Source organism: Pelecanus crispus, chromosome 5 (genome assembly GCF_030463565.1).
Source record: "Pelecanus crispus isolate bPelCri1 chromosome 5, bPelCri1.pri, whole genome shotgun sequence".
Lineage (NCBI taxonomy): Eukaryota > Metazoa > Chordata > Aves > Pelecaniformes > Pelecanidae > Pelecanus > Pelecanus crispus.
The window spans coordinates 22,747,738-22,772,238 of record NC_134647.1 but is presented as its reverse complement, the minus strand read 5'-3'; the positions used below and the strand labels follow the sequence as shown (position 1 = coordinate 22,772,238).

Below are 24,501 nucleotides of genomic sequence, written 5' to 3'. Positions count from 1 at the left end.
TCTAGTACATAAAGGGCTGTACTGCCAACTTCTTCCTCTTCTGAGTTTCAGCTCGGCCAGCTGCTGTTAGGACTGTGTCTGTATCACTGCTCTGCTCTGAACAGATGTTTCTTGGCTCTCGCTGAGTGGAAGAACAAGCTGGTTTCCGTTTTCAGATCCTGCTGTCTCTTAGGTGTTCAGTCCCCCAGAGTAGGATCTATGCTACTAATCAGTGCATGGCAAATGTGAGGGAAGCAGCAGAGACCCACTGTGAACTGAGAGGAGTCAAATGGACCAGTCACCCACACAGCATCAATGAAACAGGGAAGGATGGACGGGGGAGTAAAGAGAGATGATCTTTCAACAGCATCTCAGACAGATTCCTCAGATTTTTTGGTTGGTGATGCTCATTACCCTCTTCTTTTAGACACTAAGTTGATGAAAGATCTCTGCAAAATGCAGCAACAGAAGGGATATAAACTCTTGAGTCAGTATTCAGAGCAACATGAAATCCACACACTTCAATTTTATCAGTGAGCTCAGCATCACGTGGAGTTCTGCTCACCCATACCAGTCCCACATCAGAGGATTTCCTGACATGGTGCTAATACAAGCTCAGCTGTAGAGATGGGTGGCTCCTGTTCTAATACTAATTGGGAACAATACCTCTTTGCAGAAACCACAGCCCTGCCACTGACACTGTGTTATTTTAAGCCCTGCATAGATCAATAGGGTTTCCAATTACTTAACTAAAATGATGGAACAGGCGGGAAATTATTCATGTTTGATGTACTGTAAGAGATATCATTCTGATGAAGCTGTCACTGTCCTGGGTTCAGCTGTGCTTTTCACTCAATTCCTTCTCATCAATAGTTACTGCCCATTAACTGATTCTGCAGCCATTGGTATGAATAATAGTATTTCCACTCTTGTGTGTAGAAAAAAACCAAGAATACATGGTGAGAGACACCTTCACAATCCAAGCTCAAATCTCAGGAGAGTCTTTCAATAGACATTAGGATATGGAGAGAATTCAAATTTCCTAGCAGAAAGTAATTATACTCAGTAAAATGTTACATCGGTAATGTGTTCTGGCTTGTGTAAAGGCCTGTGATCATAACATGGGCGTGGAGAAACTACGTTATACTAAGAACGACACTTCCAAATCCGAAAATCTCCAGGCACGCATAAAACTTTTATATGAGCAACAGAGAATACACATCAAGATCCATTTGCGTAGAGTTCATGTTATTCTCCAAATAGGAAGGGCATTTGTTGTAAACTATAGGAGGCCAGTTTCCAATCTTTGCAAAAGAAGTTATTAGAGAACAAAAAAGCCTTCCCCATGCCTCTTTCTGTTGACTAAAAATAAGTACAGTACCTCTGCTCAAGGAATACTTCTTCCTCTTGTTTTTGGAGCACACATGACACACTGCCTTGTCTTTAGCTATATGCCAGGGCAGATGTTTCAGGAGAGAAAGACGACCCAAACTTTCTGTAAATGCAGGAACTAAACAGAACTAGTTCAAAAGCCCACAAAACATCACAGAACAGCTGCAGCCAGTTCTCTGCCAGGTACCCAGTGTCTTTCAGGTGGCTTACATTCCATCAACTGTAGGAGCACCACACTTTGAATTCATTGGTTTAGTCCTGAGAACATGTCCCTAGAGTAATGGAATAACTTTAAAATCCATAAAAATCACACAGCTTAAGGAGGTGTAGTGGCACAGTGTCTGCCAAGGACTCATCTTTCAAACAAATGACTCAAGTAGTATGGTCCAGTTGTAGAAGAAATACCAAAAGCTGTGGATGGGGGGAGGAAAAAAATTAACACCAAAAACCCAATCAGCTGTACCTTTGCCCCCACAAGCATCACAAGAATTTCCTCCACACCAAAGTCTGGGAAATCAGCCTTAAACAGTTTGCAGTTAAATCCAGTTTTCTTAATAATGATCTCTACTTTCATAGCTATTATGGGTCAAACTCTGCCATCATGCAACATTGATGAAACCAACAGAATGTGCTCATTTACATGGGTGCTGGGTTTCTCCCAAAGTATTTAGCCACAACGACCTCCTCCTAGCTGAGCACTAATTAGACTCTAGCTGCATCATGGCTGTTGATCATGGTGTTCAAAAGCCATTACTACTTCAAGCTGCTAAGTTAACTATCATACTCCCATGCTTTTGTACAGCTATGATTTTTATGTCCCACATACATCAGCAGCTCACGGTGAACCAGTAGCATTGTTCCACTTTTACATCGACCCTGTAGCACTACAAAGTACGCTCCACTAACAGCACACTCTGGTGCTACAGATACAGCCTCTAAGAGAAAAGGGGTTGAAAAGAGGCAGAATGTTTGCACATGCTTGAACTGTCTACAGTCATCTAGACTGTCAGCACTCGTAGGGGCTGTCTGTGGTACTACTATACTGACACAGCTCTCCCCTCCACAGAATGGGCAATGCTTAAAGATGTATGTTGTGGCAAAGTCTCCTCACATACCTCTCTCTCATAAAAAAACCAGTCAAACTTCAAATTCCCATGGTCAGCCTCTTTTTTTCTCCCCTCCTTCCTGCAAGTGATGCAACTTCAGAGGAGACTTGGCAGAACTTCAGCTGACTACAAAGCAGCTTATACGGGAAGCTGACTACCATGGCAGAAGCAACCCTCAGTTCAGCCTCCTCATGCCATCCATACTCCCCAGTCACTGTGCCTCGCTGAGCTGATTTCAAAGTGGCTAACATGTCTGGCCACCAGAAAAACACCAATGCTGTTTCCTTTCCCCTGAGACATTTACACTCCAGCAAAAGAAATGCCACGGCAATGGTTTCTGTCCTGTCTTCATTCAGAGCACAGGTTTTAGAAAGGACTATTTCATAATAAAAGGAGGAAAGTGAGAACACTGACTGAACAGCCTATCTTTGAAAACAGAAAGCATTATTACATCTACAGGGTACAGTCTGTAGAAACTAAAAATGAGGATAAGAATCAGCTTTGGAAGTCTGATGAAATCCTGTTTCATATAATTTTTTCCTGTTATGATCACATGAAAATCTTAAAAATGGAAACACTGAGTAAATGCCACTTTTTGTAATTTACACTGCAAGCCCGCAATGGTGAATGACACCTGTAACCTTTCCATTTCTTATAGCTTCCCCGTAAATAGCTGGTTCAGTATTAACCTGGCACTCCGAACACTTCAGCTTTGCTTCATGTAGCACTCAGAGGCCTGAGTTCACAAGAGCTGTAAACAATTTGAGGCAATAAAATAACAGGCATTAGGAAGGACAACATCAGAAAACATTTTGTTAAAAGTGGATGGGATGACAACATTATATATGCTCTGCTAAAGAGCTAAGACAAGAGTTGTGAGTAAATTTATGGAGACTTAGTTAATTAAACCTTCTTTTTAAACCATAAATTGAAGTCTATGAGTTCTTCAAACATACTGTAGTTAGCTTGCCAAAAACTTTGTTAAATGCTCTTAATAAACTGATGGGTTGTTAAGTTGCCTGCTGAAACTACAAACAGCCTGAAATATAAGCACATTGGATAATTTTTGTTAGTCCTACAGCATCCGCTCACTGACAGCATGAATAACATCAGGAATCAAGTACCTTGGATCAAAATCATAATTTATTCCTTTGTTATCTGCTACCCACAAACAACTTAGATTGTGCTCTGGTTTAGACAATATTCTGAGCAAAATGAGCTTGAAACAGTGTCAGAAGAGTTATTTTACTGTTGAACAGAGATGTTTGTCCAGCTCTATACATAATACTTGCCAGGCTACAAAGGTTTTCACTGACTTCAGGATCCAGCAAGAGTAACTAAAACCATCAAAAAACACTGTGTTCATTCAGAGTCCAGACAAGATCTGGGCAGTTGGGATTTATCTGGCTACCTAAATTCTTACCATGCCAAGTCACTGACCAGGATTCTTGCTTTAACTAGTGCCTATGTATTGCTTTGACATAGTAGGATGCTTTAAAGAGTAGGTTTGAGCTTTCTGTTTTACCAATATGTTCAGAGAAACGAAGCAGGGTGACTCTGCTGGGGTCCACATGCTGCCTTCCCAAAATACACATGCTCCAAGGGCCAAACAGGAGAAAAGGTGCCAGGAAAGAAAATCATTATGACGGATGACGACTCAACTTCCCTGCATGTTAAGAGCTGCACAAAAACAGTCAATATCAGCTAGAAAAAGAACAAAGCTAGGAAAAAGAGAGATTCAGCAAATCTTTGCAGCAGCTGCTACTCATGGGGGCTCTGCGCTGCCCTATTTGTAACTCAAGCTGCAATTTTGCTCAGAGAGAAGCTGATTCCAGGATAAAAGAAAGGAGAGAGAACAGTGCAAACTGGCAATACTGGATCATTATTTGGAGACCCAGGGCATGCATTAACAGCATGGCTATACCCCATGCTGTTGTTCAACCAGTGATGAAACTCGGGAAGAGCTATTCAGCCAGTCATGCAGAGATGAGAGAAAGACTGGTAATAAGTAACTAGGGTTCATTACAGCACACCATGGTGAACAGAAGTTAATTTTAACTCAGCGAGGATCATGCCATGCTTGTCTGGTTCATGTGGATACCCATTGCCATGAAAAGGCAATTAGAAATCAGCCGTGAGCCAGACTGCGTGTACTCTCAAGAGCTTTAAAAATGAAAGAATAACAAGGAACAAAGCTGTTCTTCGGAGGACTGGCAGGCCCATGCTTATATAGGATTTGTTGGCATAAAGATCCTATTTAGGAACCGTACATTGCAGTTGATGAGGAGACATGCACCTGAAACAACAGTGAGAATTATTATTGCCATCTTTTTTTTTGACAGAACCTTTCCAAACAGACTCACAAATGGAAGATCCAGTTAAGACATACCTACTGACATTAAACAAGACCATACCAACTAACCAAAGTGCTTGACTGTCTGTCCTCACGGTTTTTAACGTGGTACAGTAGTCCGGGCACTGACAGTGTCTCAAGAGAACAAGGACAGGAAGGCATACAGACTATCTGGATGATACCAAATTTGCCTAGATGAGAATTTGGGGGACAGCACATGCAGAACATGACCTGTGTTCTTTATAATCAGATTAAATCAGGCTTTCATTTACATTTGTACAGTTAAGCCACTGTTTTACATTTGTCAGTGCATAGATGTAATATGCGCACGCTGAGACCTCGCAGGTCGCATGAATGCCAATGCCGTTTCCCTGCTTCCTTGCCTTGACAGCAGTACTTGTCAGCAACACTTCCCTGAAACCCACTGTGTTCTCTCTCTCATACAATGTAACTGATTATAAAAATAATCAAAAGTAGTGAAAAACAACTGCATACTAGTACTAGTCAGAGCAACCTGAAAGAACCTCAATTTACACAGCTTGGTGCCTTCATGGGGTAAACATCAGCCTAGCTTTCCTGGGAGCCTTCTCCTTCTTCTTTCAAATCCAAAAGTTATACCTTTACCTGCAGTTACCTTAAGCTATCTTTTAAAATGATGAATAGGTTCAGTAACTTTGTATCTCCCTCCATGCCAACGATCTTTCTTCTGTTGAAGCTCTTGGCAACACCCTGGTTCATTGTCACTCCATGAAACCAGTTTCAGACACCAAACTCTTCACAGCATTAGGACATTTATTCAAACTGCCCTGTCAAAAAAAGCGTGTATTCCAGAAGAATAAGCAAAATAAGTGAGTAGTCTTGGGTCTCCTGTACAGCCCAGACTCGAGGAGTTTCATGGTTCTCACAACATGAACTCTGCAGCCAGCAATGAGCAAAGAAAGACTGGAAAATGCAGTGCATCACCTTCTTCACTCACGTCTCCTGGAATGGAAGATGCCTGTTTGTCCTCTGCATGCCTCAAAAAATTATTAAGAAATATTACAACCCCATGGAGTTTCAAACCATTCCTTTATCAACAGAGAGAAGACTATGTCCATGTAACTACAGCAAAAACAACCATTTGAGGCCTGGGGAAGAGGAATTGCAAGGCTTATTGAAATAAAGAAAGGCTTGAGGTAACTGCTTTGCCCAGCCTGATTAGACTAGCCAAGGGCTCACATAATTTATATCAATTACTTGGTTTGAGATTGCTTTTATTCTCCCTACAATCCTGTTATCACCTGAGAAGGCATCATATTCCCCCTGACTCATGGAGAGTTGTGTTTCATGTTTTAATTTGCTAGAACAGTGATTATGCGCAAGTGAGAGAATTTCACAAGCGAAATGTCTTGTCAGTGAAAATAGCAGCTTTACTCCTACATTCACTTAGCAGCAGGAGGCAGAAAGTGTCCTGGGGTTTTTGAATTATTGCTGAAATGAACTCCAGATGCCTGCAGAAAGATTGCTAAATATATACCTAATTGGCAGTTTCTTTTGTCTTAGCCTTGCTGCTAAACAACCTTCAAACAACAGCATTTGATACATTCTGAATTCTTTATTAGCACCTTTTTGCAAAATTAAATGGCACTTGTGCAAAGCCAGAGCACAACAGCATGCCAGTGCTTCATAAGTGACGTCTCTGGAAGCCTGTCTTGGGTATTCGCGTTCCTCTGTGGCGGAAGTTTTCTTATAAATTACAGTCTTCCTTTTACGTTATACGCACACCAATTTTATACCTCAGTTTTTATGCTAGAAAAATTTGCATATTTATGTAATATTAATCAGGCACCAAATTTTGCTATTTTGAATATTCAGCAAAGGAGAGCAAAACTATGCTTCCTGGCCTGCTGCCACTTCAGTGACTCATCTTTGCTGACATGCAAGCTAATGGGCGTAAAGATTTAGGATTGCTGCTTCATAGAGAAAAAGGATTTGGGAGAGGCAAGCTCATACGTCCCATGCTTCATCCCTCCTTACCCTGACTCCCACACGCAATGCCCACAGTACAGCTGAGTACTATGAAACTGCCTCCGGGCTCTGTGATTATATGTGTACATAAGGTAATGATTAGGAGTATATATATCAAGTCTTTGGTCTGGAAATAAGACAGTCTTAAAAATCAAAGTTCATATACACCACACTGAACCCTTTGCATATTCAAATAAATAAATGTGTTCTTTCACTGATTAAGGGAGAGGAGAGGCAGAGGGATTGCCAGTATAACCACTCCATCTGTGACACAGGAGCACACAGCACACTGTCGGCTGCTGCATTGTCATAATACACAATCTCTCTGCCTTCACTGCCTTCAGCACACCTCACCCGTGGCTGTAACCTGCTGCCCTCATTAGCCCAATATTCAGTACTCAGGGAGCCAGCATCAACAACAAAAGCTACTGTGCAGCCCTCTACCCTTTCTCCCTTCCCCAGATCTACTCGCTTTGATTTTTACCCTGCCTTCAGCACACTGGGCCAGTGCTACTCTACAGAGCAGGATTCAGACAAGGTTCAATCTAAAGTAGCATGGAAGTGCTGCTGTCACTTAACATATACAGGAATGGATGGACCATGCAGAACACCAGCACAAAATGCCACAGCTGTAAAGCAGGGCTCAAGTTTTGACACTTGCTAGATAACTTACCACTGTGATGGTAATCTGTTCCGGGACTCCGCCAGTCAGGCAGCATGAGGTGAGTATTAGGGACACTTACACAGACTTCAGCTCTATGATGCCTGTTTCCCACTAGCCATGTCAATCTTTAATTTATAATTTGCCTAGTCCTAGCAAGGGCTTCCTTCACGGTGTGACACTTGGCTGCAACACTTCACAAAAATCACTCAAGACAGAGTGAGCCTCCAGTTTCTAAGCTTCAGTTCCAGTTATAAACACACAGTGTTATTTTAAACACTTCAGGTTGAAAGTGTGGACTTTCAAAAACTTGACTACCATAGTAAGAATGCAAAGGATGGGAAAATCTTGACCTTGCAGATTTTCAGATGTCTCAAGAGAAAAAGCATATTGGGCAGCTGCTTCTAGTTAAATGTGTAAAGACTAATGACCCCCTTCAAAATCGTGCACTCTGGACAAGATTAATCTGCTCTTTGTTGACTCTTCAGCAAGGCAAGCACATAGCAGTGATCTGGTAAAGTTTGTGTTTGAATAACAAAAGATTTCAAGTCAGCAGTTCCTTCTTTGCCATTTCAAATAATACAGAATTAGGTTTAAATGCTGGAGTCACAGCTAAACACGTAAGGCAGCTCACAGAATCACAGAATGGCTGAGATTGGAAGGGACCTCTGGACGTCATCCTGTCCGACTGCCCTGCTCAAACCTGGGTCACCTGTAGCAAGCTGCCCAGGACCATGTCCAGACGGCTTCTGAGTATCTCCAAGGATGGAGACTCCACAGCCTCTCTGGGCAACCTGTGCCAGTTGCTCGGTCACCCTCACAGTGAAAAAGTGTTTCCTGATGTTCAGATGGAACCTCCTGTGTTCATGCTCATAGCCTCTGGTCCTGGCCCTAGGCAACACTGAAAAGAGCCTGGCTCAGTATTCTTTACACTCCCCCTTCATATATTTATATATATTGATAATATCTGTCCTGAGCTTTCTCTTCTCTCTGCTAAACAGTCCCACCTGTCTCAGCCTTTCCTCATGTGAGAAGTGCTCCAGTCCCTTAATCAGTCTTAGTGACCCTTTGCTGGACTGCCTCCAGTAGCTTTGTATCTCTCTGGTACTGGGGAGTCCAGAACTGGACACGGAACTCCAGGCGTGGCCTCACCAGTGCTGAGTAGAGGGGAAGGATCACCTTCCTCAACCTGCTGGCAACGCCTCTCCTATTGCAGCCCCAGGATACCATTAGTCTTTTTTACTGCAAAGCCACATTGCTGGCTCATGTCCAACTTGGTGTCCACCAGGACCCCCAGGTCCTTTTGTGCAAAGCTGCTTTCCAGTGGTCAGCCCGCAGCATATACTGATGCAGGACTTCACACTTCCCTTTGCGGAATGAACTTCATGAGGTTCCTGTCGGCTCGTATCTCCAGCCTGTTGAGGTTCCTTCCCTCTGGATGGCAGCACAACCCTCTGGTGTATCAGCTGCTCCTCCCAGGTTGGAACATGAGCAAACTTGCTGAGGGTGCACTCTGCCCCATTATCCAGATCATTAATGAAGATGTTGAATGGGACTGTACTCAGTATTGACCCCTGGGGTACACCGCTAGTACCTGGCCCCCAACTAGACTTCATACCACTGATCACCACCTTCTGGGTCTGGCTGCTCAGCCAGTTTTCAGTCGACCTCACTGTTCGCTTATCTAGCCCATATATTATCAGCTTCTCGCTCAAGATCTTCTGGGAGGCAGTGTCAAAGCCTTACTGAAGTCAAGGTAGACTATATCCACTGCTCTCTCCTCATCTACCAAGCCAGTCATTTCATCATAGAAGGTTATCGGGTTGGTCAAGTATGACTTCCCCTTTGCCTTCTCCTTTGTGAACCCATCCAGTCATCATCTGACTGAGCCTTCCCTGAAGCAGAGTCATGTACTGCAGTCTCCAGTGGCAGAACTGCACTGATGGAATTGGGTCCTCCCTCCATTTCTCAATATAAACCAGAATGCAACAGGCAGATGAAATTCTACGAGCAGGAGTGCCACCATTTTTCCCATCTGAGATCATGCAAGTAGAAAAACTAGCTTACTTCACTTACAGAAATTCAATGAATGGCCATGTTAGCTTCAAGGAAGGACTGAGGAAAGGGAAGCAAAGCTCTTTAACAAACAAATAATTGCTCCTTGGAAAAAAACCCAAGCATTTTTAAACACGCAGTTTGTGTGTCTATTAATTTTCTCCTTTTGTCACAGTCCTTCACCAGTTCACAGTGCAGTAGGGACCAGGCATTATCACATTATCTTTGGAGTCATTAAATGCTAAATGAGACTTCTACATTGTAGTGTTAAGCAGAGCTGATGACACATCTCCCTAAGGGCACCTTGGTCTTGTCCTGTTTGCATTAACAAAACCCCAAAAAGATACCATTACAGAGGATTTGAAAGGGAACTGTGGCAGATATTGGCATCTGTAAATCCTCTGCATGCTTAATTAAGGAACTTGGTGGTAATCTCTCTAAATAAACTCTGCAAAGGGTAACATTTCTGGCATTCTTGGTGCTTCCCAAAACCAAAACTGTCACTGTTATCTTCTGATGCAATGACACACACCTCTTGCTCCCATAGGGATACAGAGATTTGGGTTAGTTCTATTCATACAGGAGAAAGGAAGGATCTAGAACACAAAAGAGTGAGGCCAACACTTTCTCCCAGCCCTCCTCATATATAGGGCACAGGTTACAGAGAAACTTGAATGGGTTTCTACACTAAAGTACATCAGTGTATTTCCTAACTAGCCTGCTGCCTTCTGGATGTTGAAGACCCTAGCTAAAGAATCGAACATCTATGTCCTCTTTGTGTGCATGCACGTATGTGTACCTAGAAGAGAGAGTATGTGCACATGCAAGCAGCTGCCTTGTCTGGGAAGAGGTGAGATTACAGTAACACCTGTATAACTACGTTATAGATGTATGTATTACACAGCTTCCTCAGGACCCTCAGTTCAAAGGAGTAAAGGATGGAAAAGGAGTAGCCTGCAGTAATGCAATCTGCATGGCAATAACACTGATTTCAGCGGGCCAGACTTCCCTTACCTCACCGTTTTTATTTAAGCTGAACGTCTTCATAAAGTGTGCACTGAAAGCTAATGAGAAGATCCTACCTTCAAGCTTAACCTCTGGTGAATGTCTTCGGTGACTAATATTTTATTTCTCCTCTAACTTCTTGCCAACACAGGCAACCAACTGCTAACCTGAAGCTATGTAGTCTCCACCCACTTCTACCTTAAAACCAGCAGAAGCCCCATATGTTTCTTGTCTAGCACATAGTAAGCACCATGGCACTCTAGCAAATAGGCTATTTCAGCACCTGGTTATATCTGAAACTCTCCTCAGTGCTTTGGGAAACAGAGTAATGTCAATGAATCATTTTCAATTACAACATAGTTATTTCCAAGCTTGTTTGATGCTTAGCATTTGAGGAAAACGATATGCTTACTCACCATAAGGGATATATGCCAAGCCTACTGACAATGAAGACAATGGCAAATGTAAGGAACAGAAGGTCACTCAGTTTTTGACACTTGCAATAGTTTGCCATTTTGGCAGCCTGTAAAAGAAAGAAATGTCTGTTTACTTCTGTGAGGACAACTGAGTTCTCTTGTGTATAAGCTGTTAAGAAGAAGAAATCAAATTTTTATGAAATTGCTAACATTTTCATTGGGCCACCTCACAGTGACCCCGTAACTCCTCTCCACCATGTATGTGGAAAATGTCTTCTCAGAAAAAAAACCAGACTGCGTAAAACCAGAGTACATCTCTCATTTCTTCCTTCCCCATTCAATTTCCCTTTTTCCTTTTTGAAATCCTATTTCAGATTCACAAAACTCTTCTAAACTTTTTATTGAACCCCATTGGGTTTATGCTGTCCTTGTCCCCAACCTCTTCACCTACCTGTCTCTCACCTTTCCAGTATGCTCCACTTGCATTTTCAGCATCCATCCATCTTCCACCTGCCCCATGCTCTCTGACCTTCTAGCGTTGCTATACATACACTTTGTCTCAAATCCTCTGTTGTGCCCCATACCCTATGCTCTCCTCCAGCAACCCTTCTTCCTTTCTGGCCTACACTGAACAGTTTCTACCTCCAAGATTATACCCCTCCCCTTCAAATCTTTTTCCAAGGCTCTCTTCCCCTCTCTTTCCAACTTTTGCTTTCCAACTTGTTGCCCTATGCCTATTTTTACATGCTTCTCTCATTTGCCTTCATGCAGTCTTCTGACTCCTCCTCAGTGGAGTCTACTAATTACACTTCACTCAAAGCGCTCATTAGAACACTGATCTTCCCTGAAGTTTCTTTGCCCTCTTCTCCCTGAAGAAAACAGCATGTACAAGCAAGCTTGTTTTAAGACATCTGTGCTGCTTCCACAGTGTTCATGTGTGTAAGCAGTTACTTATTTTAAAACATCTGCTTCAAGGCAGGGGCAGTCTTTCTTTATGCTTTCTGCCAAATGTATCCAGAGTCACTGCACTATGAAGTACACAAAGAGCCTGATTTAGTGTCTGCTTAAGTCACTGAGAACCCTTTCAAAGCTCCCTCTGAGGGGGCCTGTATCCAGCTCCCATATTGAGAAGATGCTTACTTGTGCTGGTTTTGGCTGGGATAGTGTTAACTTTCTTCAGAGTAGCTAGTATGGGGCTATGTTTGGATTTGTGCTGAAAACAGTGTTGAGAACACAGGGATGCTTTTGTTATTGCTGAGCAGTGCTTACACAGAGTCAAGGCCTTTTCTGCTTCTCACCCCACCCCACCAGCGAGTAGGCTGGGGGTGCACAAGAAGCTGGGAGGGGACACAGCCGGGACAGCTGACCCCAACTGACCACAGGATATCCCATACCGTATGACATCATGCTCAGCATATAAAGCTGGGGGAAGAAGAAGGAAGGGAGGGACGTTTGGAGTGATGGCATTTGTCTTCCCAAGCAACTGTTAACACATGATGGAGCCCTGCTTTCCTGGAGATGGCTGAACACCTGCCTGCCGATGGGAAGTAGCAAATAAATTCCTTGTTTTGCTTTGCTTGTGTGCACGGCTTTTGCTTTATCTATTAAATGGTCTTTATCTCAACCCGCAAGTTTTCTCACTTTCACTCTTCTGATCCTCTTCCCCATCCCACTGGGGAGGAGTGAGTGAGTGGCTGTGTGGTGCTTAGTTGCCAGCTGGGGTTAAACCACAACACTTGTGCAGACTTTCCAGAGGGCTAAGAGGGAGCAAAATTGCCACAACTATGCATATAGAACACTATTCTGAATGCAGAATTCAAACCAGAGAATTGTCTAAAATGGTGAGGGACACTTGCATTCTGTCTGATTTTTTTGGTATGAACACATTGAACCTGAAAGTGCTCAATGCTTATGTCAGACAATCTGGATGCCAAAACCAGCCTGCACTTCTGGATGTTACATAACTTCTGCAATGTTTCCACCCAAAATCTAAATATAAAGGATATCCTCACTAACAGAAAACAAGTTAGGAAACTCACAAAATATGAGGAAAGCCACAAGTGCTGCAAAGAAAACATAACCCTTCTGAATCAGCCCCATATTCTATAGTGGACACAAATTAATTTCCTAGCAGTTTGTTTTCACAGTCTGGTTTAAGGAAAAAGAACACATTGGTTCCGACATGCACAGCAAAAGAGTTACTAACACCTTGATTTTCAGATGACTTAAAGTTCAGATAGGAATTTTGGATGTATTTCCATGGTGGCACTCTAAAAAAGGTGGTTTCATAGTGTGTGGAACTGATACTGCTATAGCAACTTGTGATAGCATCAAGCCATTTCTCAAAAACCGTACAGCTGCTGGGTCATCAGTTCTCAAATAACAAATCTACAAACGATATTGATAAGGCAGGACTACCAAAAAAGGGAAAGAGTACGTTGTTGGATGGAATTGGGCCACCTAAGACAATACAACACAATTTTCAAAGCTTAAAAACCATGACTACTTCCCAATACTCTTGCTAGTCTATTTAAATCCATTTATTTTACATTCAGCTATTTGCCTTGGTCTGAAGTGTCCATTCCCTGCTCTTTTATAAAGGTGTGTTAGGAGACAGCTGGAATCTGACAGAAAGGATTCAGGCTGAACTGTCAGCTATGTGAGGCTCACACACCAGAAACATACTAAATTGGCAACTACTCACATCCATACACTGGCATCAAAATTGTCACAGTGTTCATTAATTGAAGCTGAAAAGTGTCAAGGTCCCCAAATAGGTGGGATTTTAAGTGCTTCAGCAGGTTAGGTTACAGTGTTTCCAACACACAAGCTGTACTACAGTGCAATGATACCCAAGATCCCTTGAAACAACTTAGCTGGGATTCTGAACGTTGCCTCTCAGTAGCCTAGATTTCAGCTTAAGCTAATGTAATGGCTTCCTAGGCAAGTAAATGACTCTATGTTTGGTCTGTCCTGCTGTTATCCAAGTTATCCAAGATAACTTCACTCAGACCTAAGAGAACAGCTATGTGTTCCTGAAAATCCTGCTATGACTCTTCTGTACCTGCAGATGCCTTAAGACCTATGGAAAAAACTTCACCTCCAGTATTCCTACCAGTATGTACTCCATTCTGCAATGAGAATAGCAAAAATGTTGCATTCCAGCTTTCCACTGGACATGTTTCATTATTAAATGGTAGCTGGGAAGAATCTGGAAATAGCTTTTCATTTTTACAAATATGCAATATGTAAAACAGGTCAGGTGCACAACTGACCCATCATGGCAAGATATTTCACCAGCTTCTTTTGCAGTTTAATAATTTTCTTCCTCTGCACTGACTCTCCCCTCAGTAATGTCAGCAGTGCGTAAGAGTCCTCCTTCTCTCATATGGTACCGGGGCTGTGACCCACTGCCCTAGCAGAAGAAAGTCTGTTGACTGAGTCATAATGGCCTTCCTAGTAAATGCTTCTCAAGAGTTGTGATTCTCTCTCTTATGCTTTAGACTGCCTTTAGTATTTCCAGTCAGAACAGACTGAACGAATTAACTAGAAAGACCACTAAAGTATGTGTCTCATGGGGAAGTGTATTTGCCGAGTGTTTGCAAATCACATGAGAATACCAGCAATTTCTCTTTGTCTTAGCCAGTGAATGAACAGAGGAATTGAGAAAAAATATGTATCTCACTGTGTTCAAGGTAAGGTTTTAGCTAGTCTATTACAGCTGCTCTCCAGTGGTTTTATAGTTCCACAGGCACTGATCTGATCTGGAATGAACACTGTCAAGTACATCTGTTTGGTGGTGAGAAAAGAGGAATGAAGAAAGTTTGGGTGAACGTACAGCTAGCAGAATGGATCTACACACATTGCTAAAACAGAAAAATGAACTTGTAAAGATGTAATTGCTTCTAACAGGAGAAATCCAGATTCTCTGTTGCTTGCTATCTCAGGCAGTCATGTGCCTTCTAGATTAAAAAAAGATTAAAAAATAAAAACAGATTTACAGCACTATTGAATCAGAATGGCAGGATTTTGATTCTGCAATAGGTGACTCACACAGTGAGACTATATTCTTGCATAACAGGATCCCTGCAACTACTTTAGTAAAAAATAGTTTCAGACAAAATAGTTATTAACTTTGGTTTGATCCCGATGGACAGTTCACTGACAGCCAGATCTCAGCATCACCCAGAGCTGTCTAAAAACTCATGCAGATGCAGGATGACAAAACCTCTAAATTGCCGCTACAGAAGTTACAGACCATCTTGATTTAAAAGACTTTCAATCATCCCTTCTTCTCCAAAGCCAGCTGTTTAATACTCGTATCTGGATGCGGAGGCATAGGAACCTGAAAAATCCTGGGGACCAGAGGTCAGCTCACTGTCCGTGCACAGAACAGCCACTAAGTTGTCCAGCACCCTCTGCCCAGCAAAGCACAGCAGAATTAAACTGTGACACCTTGATTCTTTTGGAGACAGGATTCTTGCCCCACACATCACTTCAGAAGGGCCAAGAACCAGGAGCTTCTATTCCATGCAGTCATCACTTTTCAGATTTTGCAACTTTGAGCTTTTGTCTTTACCACTTTGTATTTAAAATCTGTGTGTAACCCTCCCTGGCATGCAATGCATTACCAGTTTCTGCTCTGTACAAGCAACTTATCAAGGGATAAACCAGCCTAAAGTCACAAACATGCACTGCTACAAGTGTAATATATTTCAGCAAGGAAATACACTATATTAATCACCATTACCATCTTGAACTGGCCTCTTTGCTTAAGAAATACTTGTTTTGAATAGCAAATAGATTCCACCTATTGACATGCTCGCTCTCAGAATAGTGAATACCACGTACAGACACTGATGACATACATATTATCTCACCTCTAGGACAACATCAGCTGCATCATGAAGACATAAGGTCAAGGTTCCCACTCGTGTCAAATTGGTTACATATGAGAAGGTTATCAGGGTGACTGTTACAATGTGATGTGTAAACATGATGCCAAAATCCTAGAGCAGCAAGAAGCAGGGAAAAAAAAACAAAAAACAATGAACCAAACAGTGAGATTCAGTACTCGTATGCGAAAATGGATGGATGTTTTTTAAACCCAGCATTATGGTTATGTTACATAAGGATCCTGCTACATAAGTGCATTAAATACCCTGCTATATATTTCACTTAGACGGAATAACATAATCATTATATATTAATAAAATGCAAAGATTGTTGAAAGCTAGGCAATATCTACATTTCTCAGTTCATAGTAATTTAACCTAATGAAGTAAACATTTGCGGCTGAAGTTACTTTGAAAAGGTATATGTACATACAAATCAAGTTACACCATATTTCTTATACACCAAGCAACATTTAATATGCAAAATAACGCACCATTCACAAGAGTTCAAATAGCTACAAAGGAACAGGAAACACATTTCCACCACACTAGGAGTTACCGACAGTCACCTGCCAAGCACAACTGAGAGCTTTCATGGAGCTGAGAATACCAGTTCTAGTTTTTTATCTGTTTGTTTTTAATGAAGCTGCTTTGTCTTCACACTGTAAAAGGGTCAGAAAAGTCTTCACATGAGCTGGTGCAGCTCCTCCTACTCATATCTAATCTGCTGCCTCCCAAATGATCCAAGTTAGCTGGTCTCCAGATCAGTAACGCTGAGTTATTTGGCCAGCAAATAACTGTTACTATTGAAAAATGCCAGGAGCAGTGAAGCTCCTGTAACATCACATTCCCAGATACATGGGGGCAGGTAAAGCAGAGAGAACGACCTGCCTGGCCTAGACTCCCAGACTGATTACCAAGAGAAAGGACCCACAAGATGAGACTCTTCTGTGCAAGGCACCAAGTCAGTCAAAAAGAAGTCTTGCTGGCGTTTGCTGAACTACCTGCACAGCTTTGAGAAAGTGATATTAAAACCCTGAAGAAATGGTCACAGGCATGATTTGACTGGGGAGTTTCTCCATGCACTGGGTGCAAAGTTACTACCACAGCTCTCAGCAGATCTAGTGGCTCTCACGCAGGGCTGTCTGAAGGGAGAGGTCCAGGCAGTCAGAAGCAGCAGCTCCTCCAGGCAGCCTGCTCACCAAGCACCTTGGAGAGGTGGCATTTGGCTTTCTGGCAGCTTTTGTGGACCAGTCCTGCTGAGCTGTGGTAGTCTTCAGCTAAGCAGCCCATGGCATAGAAACCGAAACTGAGACCCTGCAGTCTTTAGAGAGGCAGCATGTGGTTTGCAAAGGGACTGAAGGTACATGTGTCAGGCAGGAGGGCCCTAGAGAAAGTGCTGGTGAGCTCCCACTAACACAGGGTCAACTCCAGAAAAGCAGCAGCTACAGCTGCCCACTGCTCTGTCTCTCCAGTACGGGGAAGAGTAACTGCCCAGTGTCACTGCATGTCTTTTTGGGAATGCAGCCAGACACGTAGGAGGCACCACTGCTTTCAAAGACATGCAGACCACTGCCTCTCTGTACCAGCACTTGGCTTCACTGCAGTGTACACCTGGAGTCCATGGAAAAACCTGCAGCTTGTGCAGCCTCACTAACTGAATAGGGACAGGACCTCCTCCCAGCCTATCACTTTATGTTTAATGCTATCAGGTCCTATTTCCTATGCATACTCATCAACGGGCAAATATGGGGGCAGGGGAGAAGAAAAGAAAAAAAAAAGACTAAGAGCAGAGAACCATATCCTAGTTTGGTATACACCCAACATTTCTCAGACAGGTTATTTGATCCCCAGCAGTGTGGAGCACAATCAAATACATTCAGCAGTCATCTCAAGCCATTGCTTTAAATCCATTTTCTTAAAACAGACTGAACAAAAAGAAAATTAAAGGCTGTTTCCCTTTCTAAGAGTCTTAACGGAAAGCAGAGGTATGGCATCTTAGTCATTTCAGTAACTACAAACCCACACATGGGGACCATTTCACCATACCATAATCAAAACAGCAAAGCACCTACCTTATTCCCTGGGATTAGAAGTAAGCATTGCCATATGGCCATACTGCAGCTCTTTACCTGCTTCAGCTGCAAATGTTATGGCACTGTTCTTCATTTTCCTTCTAACTGCAATTATGTTAGCACATAGGCAGTCCAAACAGGGGAAGAAGCCAACTAGAAAATTCTTGTCTGTTTTTATAGCTGACACATTCATGTTCTACAAATACGAGATTTCTAGTCCCTCTTGGGAACTCTTCAAAGCATTCCTGACAATTTGGATTATTCCTAAGCAGCCCTAATGCTCTTGAGCAGCAGTCTTCTGCACTTCTGCATGAGTCTACTTACAGAAATGCTGTCCAGGGAACTCCTTCTGTGATAATGTTTCTTAAAAGAGACAGTTACCTGACTCTGCCAGCTGTGAAATGGAGATGCTGGACTGACCTACTGAAAATTGTTAGAAAAAAGTAGAAGTGATATAAACAAGACTACATTTGTTATTCTGGTCCTTTCTTTCCTGTTTATGACATTTCTTTACGTCAGTAATTAATACTATGCTTTGAAGATGCTACCTGTTAGATTTTAATTATACATAAGGGTAATGAATACATAGAAACTAATGGTATAAGTCCCCATAATGTCAAGTGGTACTTGTGTTCCCAGCTTTCTCAAGCATTTTCACCCGTACACAGCAGAGCAGCAGCTGTACCGGAATGGGTTTTTTTGTTTTTTAAATATATTTCAAACTGTATGTATGTTTGTGCAAGATGCATTTATTTACAGCAGATTTGTAGCCTCCAGTTGTAAATGCTGAAAGATATCATGTGTCTGCGTCATGAAAATATGTGGCTAAGAAAACAGAGGCGAAAGAACCTACTCCTAACACCATCAGTGGGAAGAACACAGGGCAGTCAATGGAGAAACCCCATGGGTCTCAACTTGTAGACAAGTCCTCTGGAATCAAGGCTTCTGCTACCCACGCTTGTTTAACATAACACACTCACTGACTAAACTGCCAAGTGGCTATGGAGTTTTAGTGCCACTGAAGGCCAAAATATCATCTTCATTAGTCACTCCAGCTTCTGGAAATGGGCTTCAACAAGGAAGGGGAGTATCACCAGCTAAAGGTTTCAACCATTACAATTCTAGTAAAGGTCTGCAAAATGTACACAATCTAAATTCCTTTCCTCTGAAACAAAAGAAACCAGCTCTATGACTCTTTTTTTCACTGAGTTTGAAGAAAGAAATCTAGGATCCAGATTCAGTGAAATATAGCATAAATTTTTCTAGAATCAAAATGGAATATTCAAGAAAATTAGCAGCTACAGATTATTTTATTTGGGAAATGAGTGAACTGTCATATTTTAAAAAAAGTAAAACACAGAAGCTCTAGGAATTTCCAAATGCTTGGAACTAAAAGGTGTGAATACACAGAAAGGTCTCCTGGATCTTCTACAAAACTGTTAAAACACAGACTGAGTAGAAATGTTATACATTCCCTTAAATACACCAGTCAAATGTTTTTCTATCAAGCAATACTTCAGGTATCCAGAAAGCATGTAAATAAGCCTCACTGCTTTTAAAACTCATCAGGGGCTTGTGAGAGTAACAAAGTTCCCCGATCTAATTTTTTTTCTCCGTGTTTTACGGAAGAGGAGTACGGGAAGCTGGACAGAGGTGATAAAAAACAAATCATACTAGGTTGCCATCTTTGAAAATGAAAACCCTTAAGGGTAGAACATCATTACAGCAACAGTAGATATTTCTGAAGCAAACAACATGCCATTATAAAACTGTAAAAGTTAATCTACTCAGTTTGCTGCCTTAATGCCAACAGTAGGTATGTGCAACAGCCTAGTTTGGTCACAGCTCTTCAGCCAGGCAAACATAATCTGGTGGAATTTATAACACCTAAATAAAGATAAACAGGTATTTGAAAGTCAGCAAACCAATTGGAAGTAATTTTAAAGTAATGAATTTGCTATTAGAGAAGAACAAAACGGACATGAAAAAAAACAAGTACACTTCTCTTGAGGTACAACAAGTAAAAGACCATTGCTGGAGTTAGGCCAGTACCAAGTGCTGGTGCTTTCAGAGAAGACCTACTGCACCTCACCTTGAGAGAAACCCAGCTACGTAAAAGCTGGTGGCTCAATTCCTGCAGCGCATGAAACTGCCAGGGCATTTTTGATCATCCCAGACTACAACACAGCCACTGCTGAATTTAAAGTATCTAAAATGATAACCAAGACTTACTAAAAGTATTCCTCTCACTGTAGCATGAAGACATCAACAGGTTTCTCAGGCTAACTGTTACCCTACTCTGTATAAGCTGTCATGAAGTATTACAATAGCATCTGATAGTAGCTGGCAAATTTCCTGCTTCTTCCAGTTAAACAGAGCTTTATTTCATATGGGCACTGTTTCGCACATTGCATATTGGGTACATTAAGAGGTTTTTACATTTTTTAAACTAAACCTGCTCTTTAAAAGAGAAGTATTATGGTACTGCAAGAGCTGGTGTCTCTGTCAAGCTTGTACTACTTTTTGTCAACTACTGTAAGCCCCCAGTGCTAATGTTTTTCAACTCATGGGTTTTCTTGACAGCTTGCACCTGCCCCTGGCCACAGAACAGGTTCATTGTGTGACACCAGTGCATGGCCACATTTCTCCAGTCTGATCTTCCTAGTTATCAATTTTCCTTACACTACATAAAGAACTGTCTCCACAGTCCAAACTGGTCAGTGATCTAACAGGTTATTTACAAATATGGCATCTTCACTGTCTCCTGCAGGCTGCTTATAATGAAATGCTTTTGACTTGCTATCATTGCACTGCAGATGATGTGCTCCTGCTCTCTGCTGGACACTGGATGTTCTCAAACACAGCAGATGCATGGGACACTGCTTTGATCTGGTGCTCTGGGTTTAAGCACTGCAAATCTGCTGCAGGGGTGTTACTTAGCTGTTAACAATCCACTTCCCCACCTCCATCTCCCATTCTATTTCCACAGCAGGCTGCTGCAAAGTCTTCCTGATAACAAGTACAAGTCATCTATATATAACTGAGAAATAGACTTGAAAAAGATTGTTTACTTGCACCTGTGCTATGGACAGGATCAGCCTTTAGCTCTGTGCTCAGCTCACCAATGGGAACAAACTACCCAAGTCATGAGGGAAAAAGCTGTAGCATTTGCTCATGAGATGTATTAACGGAGAAAGGTGTTACTGATCCTCCCAATGGCCCTTTTCAGAAGTGTACTTCAGCGCTGAACCTAGATGCTCTTCAGGTAGCCTCCAATTACTTTTCACATGGGCAAAGCAACTAGTCAGGAATCAATTCAACAGTCTTTAAAGATGTATTGTACTGCAAAATTGCAGTACTGTTCCAATTGCAATGCTGTTACATTTTCCTCTCCCTCAAAAGGTACACAAAGAAAATAAAATATAACCAATGGCACAGTGCAGAGGGATGAATATGAGGGCAGGGGGACTGATTAGACACGATACATTTCTGCAGCAATAACCTGAACAATTCCGTAACATTGCTGCAGAGGTTTGGTTTCGATTGATATATTGATAAACGGCTATTCAGTATTGCTGGGACCTGCAGCTTACGTATATTATTCAATCTTACTCTTGATTTAAGTTCATCTCCACTATAATACAACCCCACTGAGCACTGTTTTTTTGCATCTCTGTTTTTTGGAACAGTGAAGTTGTATTCATTTCAAGCTCATGATTAACAGAATGTTTAGCATTTACAGACAATGCAAGCAAGGGATTTACATGTATTCATCCTGAATTGGTTGTTTTGTTTACAATTTACCCTCCAATATGGATTTAAAATTTGTGGGTGTTTTCTTGAGATGTCTACTTCCGGAAAAATTTGACAATTCAAACAGAGGGGGGTTTTTCAATATATGTAGCTCTGACACAAGACTCTCAGGAGCCCACTGTGGTTCCAAATAGCAGATAAATTTATTCAGAACATACTGGATCCTTCATTTACTCTTCTCAGAGTTATACTCCTGCTAAAATTCTAGTAAACAGGGATTTTTCCATTAGCGTAGCCTAAAATAATTTAATTAAATGACAGTAGAAAAAGGCACATAAAAATATTATAAAATCCTTCAAAAAGTTTTAAACAAGTAATCTTACAAGACTAAAAAACCTTGCTTAATGGACTGTTATTATAGAATGACTGTCATGCTGTCTGTTCTGCTATGGACTAGCAGTCTCCTTGGAGGAGAGAACTTGGATGAGGAAGTATGGAACAGGTTGCTACTGATACTGGAAAAATGTTTTTATCTGGCCAGAGTTTTATTTTCTTGATTAATAGCCCCTTAGCAGCAATGCTCAGCTACTTGAAATTTCATAACCGTAAAGATAAGATTAAATGTAACACCACTTTTTAATATTAAATGTATCCCTGTTTTTACCACCCCTTTGTAGAACAAATTGAAAGCCCTCATAGATCTTACCAAAGCGATACTGTGAATTTATGAGGCAGTCTTGCTCTGTCATTGATATTTCATCATTTAACTCTTAGAAGAAACAGTACGTCTACTTGCTACTACGTGTTCGATTCCATTCAAGTCACTGTATGAGAGCAGAAGTTTTTTTCGGCTGATGCTATTTCCCCTTGAATATTTGATTACTCCAGGCTCTTCTTCCCATGTGCAGAAAAAACCCACATCACAGTAACAAGGAACAGAGTAAGACAAGCACTTCAACACCAGTTTCTCAGTGACAAATATCTGCAAGAGGTGGTGACTAGAAAGAACTCTATTTCCAGTTCACTGCACAGGTAATACAGGTATTTCTCAAGTTAAGAAAGACATGTGCTTAAAGCTTTCGATGTTTTTAGTCTCATTGTTCTTACCTTTCTTTTGATGTCAATGAATTGAGAAAACATTAAGGACCAGTAGAATGACAATTCAACTATGTAGTAATAATGAAGGTCAGGCATCAGTGGCTGAAAGATGGAGATGAGAAAAGGTTAATAGAGTCTAACTGACATTACAGGCAGCTGAGGTCTACAGGAGACATGCTTAATCACAGGGGGATTATTGAATTATACATAAGCATCCTATGTAAGAAAAATGATGATGGTTGCCTCTTTCAAACTTTGATGGCTCCGGAAAAACTAAGCTCCCCAACCTACCCTCCTCTTATGTTTTAATCTTGACAGTATTGTAATATTGTAATACCAAAAAATTATGATGTTGTCCGTTTGGAACCTAGAACAAACTAAATTCTGAGTACTCCTAATCATACAATCATAGAATGCTTTGGGTTAGAAGGTTGCTCAGAGCCCCAGCCAACCTGACCTTGAATGTTGCCAGGGATGGGGCCTCTACCACCTCTCTGGGCAACCTGTTTCAGTGCTTGACCACCCTCACTGTAAAAAATTTCTTTCTAATGTCTATTCTAAATCTATTCTTCTTTAGTTTAAATCTGTTATTTCTGGTCCTGTCACAACAGGCCTTGCTAAAAAGATTCTCCCCATCTTTCCTGTAGGCCCCCTTTAAGTACTGGAAGGACTGTTTTGAAAAGATTACTTGAAACATCTTGCTGTACATCAGTAATGTGGGTTTAAAGCACAGCAAAAGAAACAATGCTAGAGCAGATTGGAGAAAATGCTAGTATACAATCTCATCTGTTCATGCTGAAAATGTTGTGAGCTTTAAACAGGGCTCTTTCTAATATAAAAGCCTACTTTTAAAGAATTTAACCATTTTCTGGGAAGATGTTAACATTTGGAAAGAAGAAAATAAAATTAATTTATCCAGGCATCTTGTTTGATATACAACAGGTTACACAGATGTTTGAAAGTAAAAGAAATAAAAATAACAAGACACAGGAACTTACACAAAACCAAAACCAACCTGGGGTAACTCCAAAGAAGGTAACTGGTGGCATGCATAGGCTGTTTAGCCCCCAGCCTAAGAGAGCCAGTCCTAGGAGCCACTCTAATTTCCACGCGATTGTGCCTCCCTGCTAGTCATGTCTTCCATCGCAGTGACAGAGAGAGGCACTGGCACAGGAGAAGCTCCTGAAGGCATCTCCTGAGGGATCAGATGAACCATCTCTAGAGCAGTTTGCACGGGCACAACCATGCACCCAAGCAGGGCATGAGCTATTTCCATTGCCAAGAGGCATTTCAGTTGCCTCTTTTATTCCCATTCCCTTTTGCAGACCAGTTCTTTGCAGCTGAAAAACAGTCCTTAGGGTGCCCACTCTATGTGGGTTATTTAAATATAGACATGTGCTTATGCTTTATGAAAAATGTGTACACTCAAAATCAAGCTTTTAAAGCCATTTCTTGGGCCAATATAATCATTTTCTGACTTAGTGAGACTGCCAGTAAGCTTTTAATTAGGTGTAATTAAAAAAAAGGGAAGAGAACATGAGCTAGCAATGAACCATGACTATTACACTCATTATTGAAAGAGAACTCACTGGGGAGAATTTCTAGTAAAACAATTAACATTGTCAGCTGCTTTATTAACAGTAGCATTAGTATTTCTAAACCCGATATATAATGATAAGGGGGATTCTAAATATATCATGGTTTCC

At 41.5% G+C, this 24,501-nt stretch overlaps 1 protein-coding gene across 3 annotated transcripts in view; it reads right to left on the bottom strand.

Moving 5' to 3' along the window:
- CERS6 (ceramide synthase 6) overlaps nt 1-24,501 on the bottom strand; it is a 134,206-nt gene that overhangs the window by 9,885 nt on the left and 99,820 nt on the right. For all 3 annotated transcript variants that reach the window (XM_075710924.1, XM_075710923.1, XM_075710925.1), the window contains exons 6-8: nt 22,805-22,897; nt 15,855-15,983; nt 10,975-11,081 (exon numbers count right to left, since the gene is read on the bottom strand). In XM_075710924.1, the coding sequence (XP_075567039.1) occupies nt 10,975-11,081; nt 15,855-15,983; nt 22,805-22,897 (329 nt within the window). The remainder of the gene's footprint in view (nt 1-10,974; nt 11,082-15,854; nt 15,984-22,804; nt 22,898-24,501) is intronic.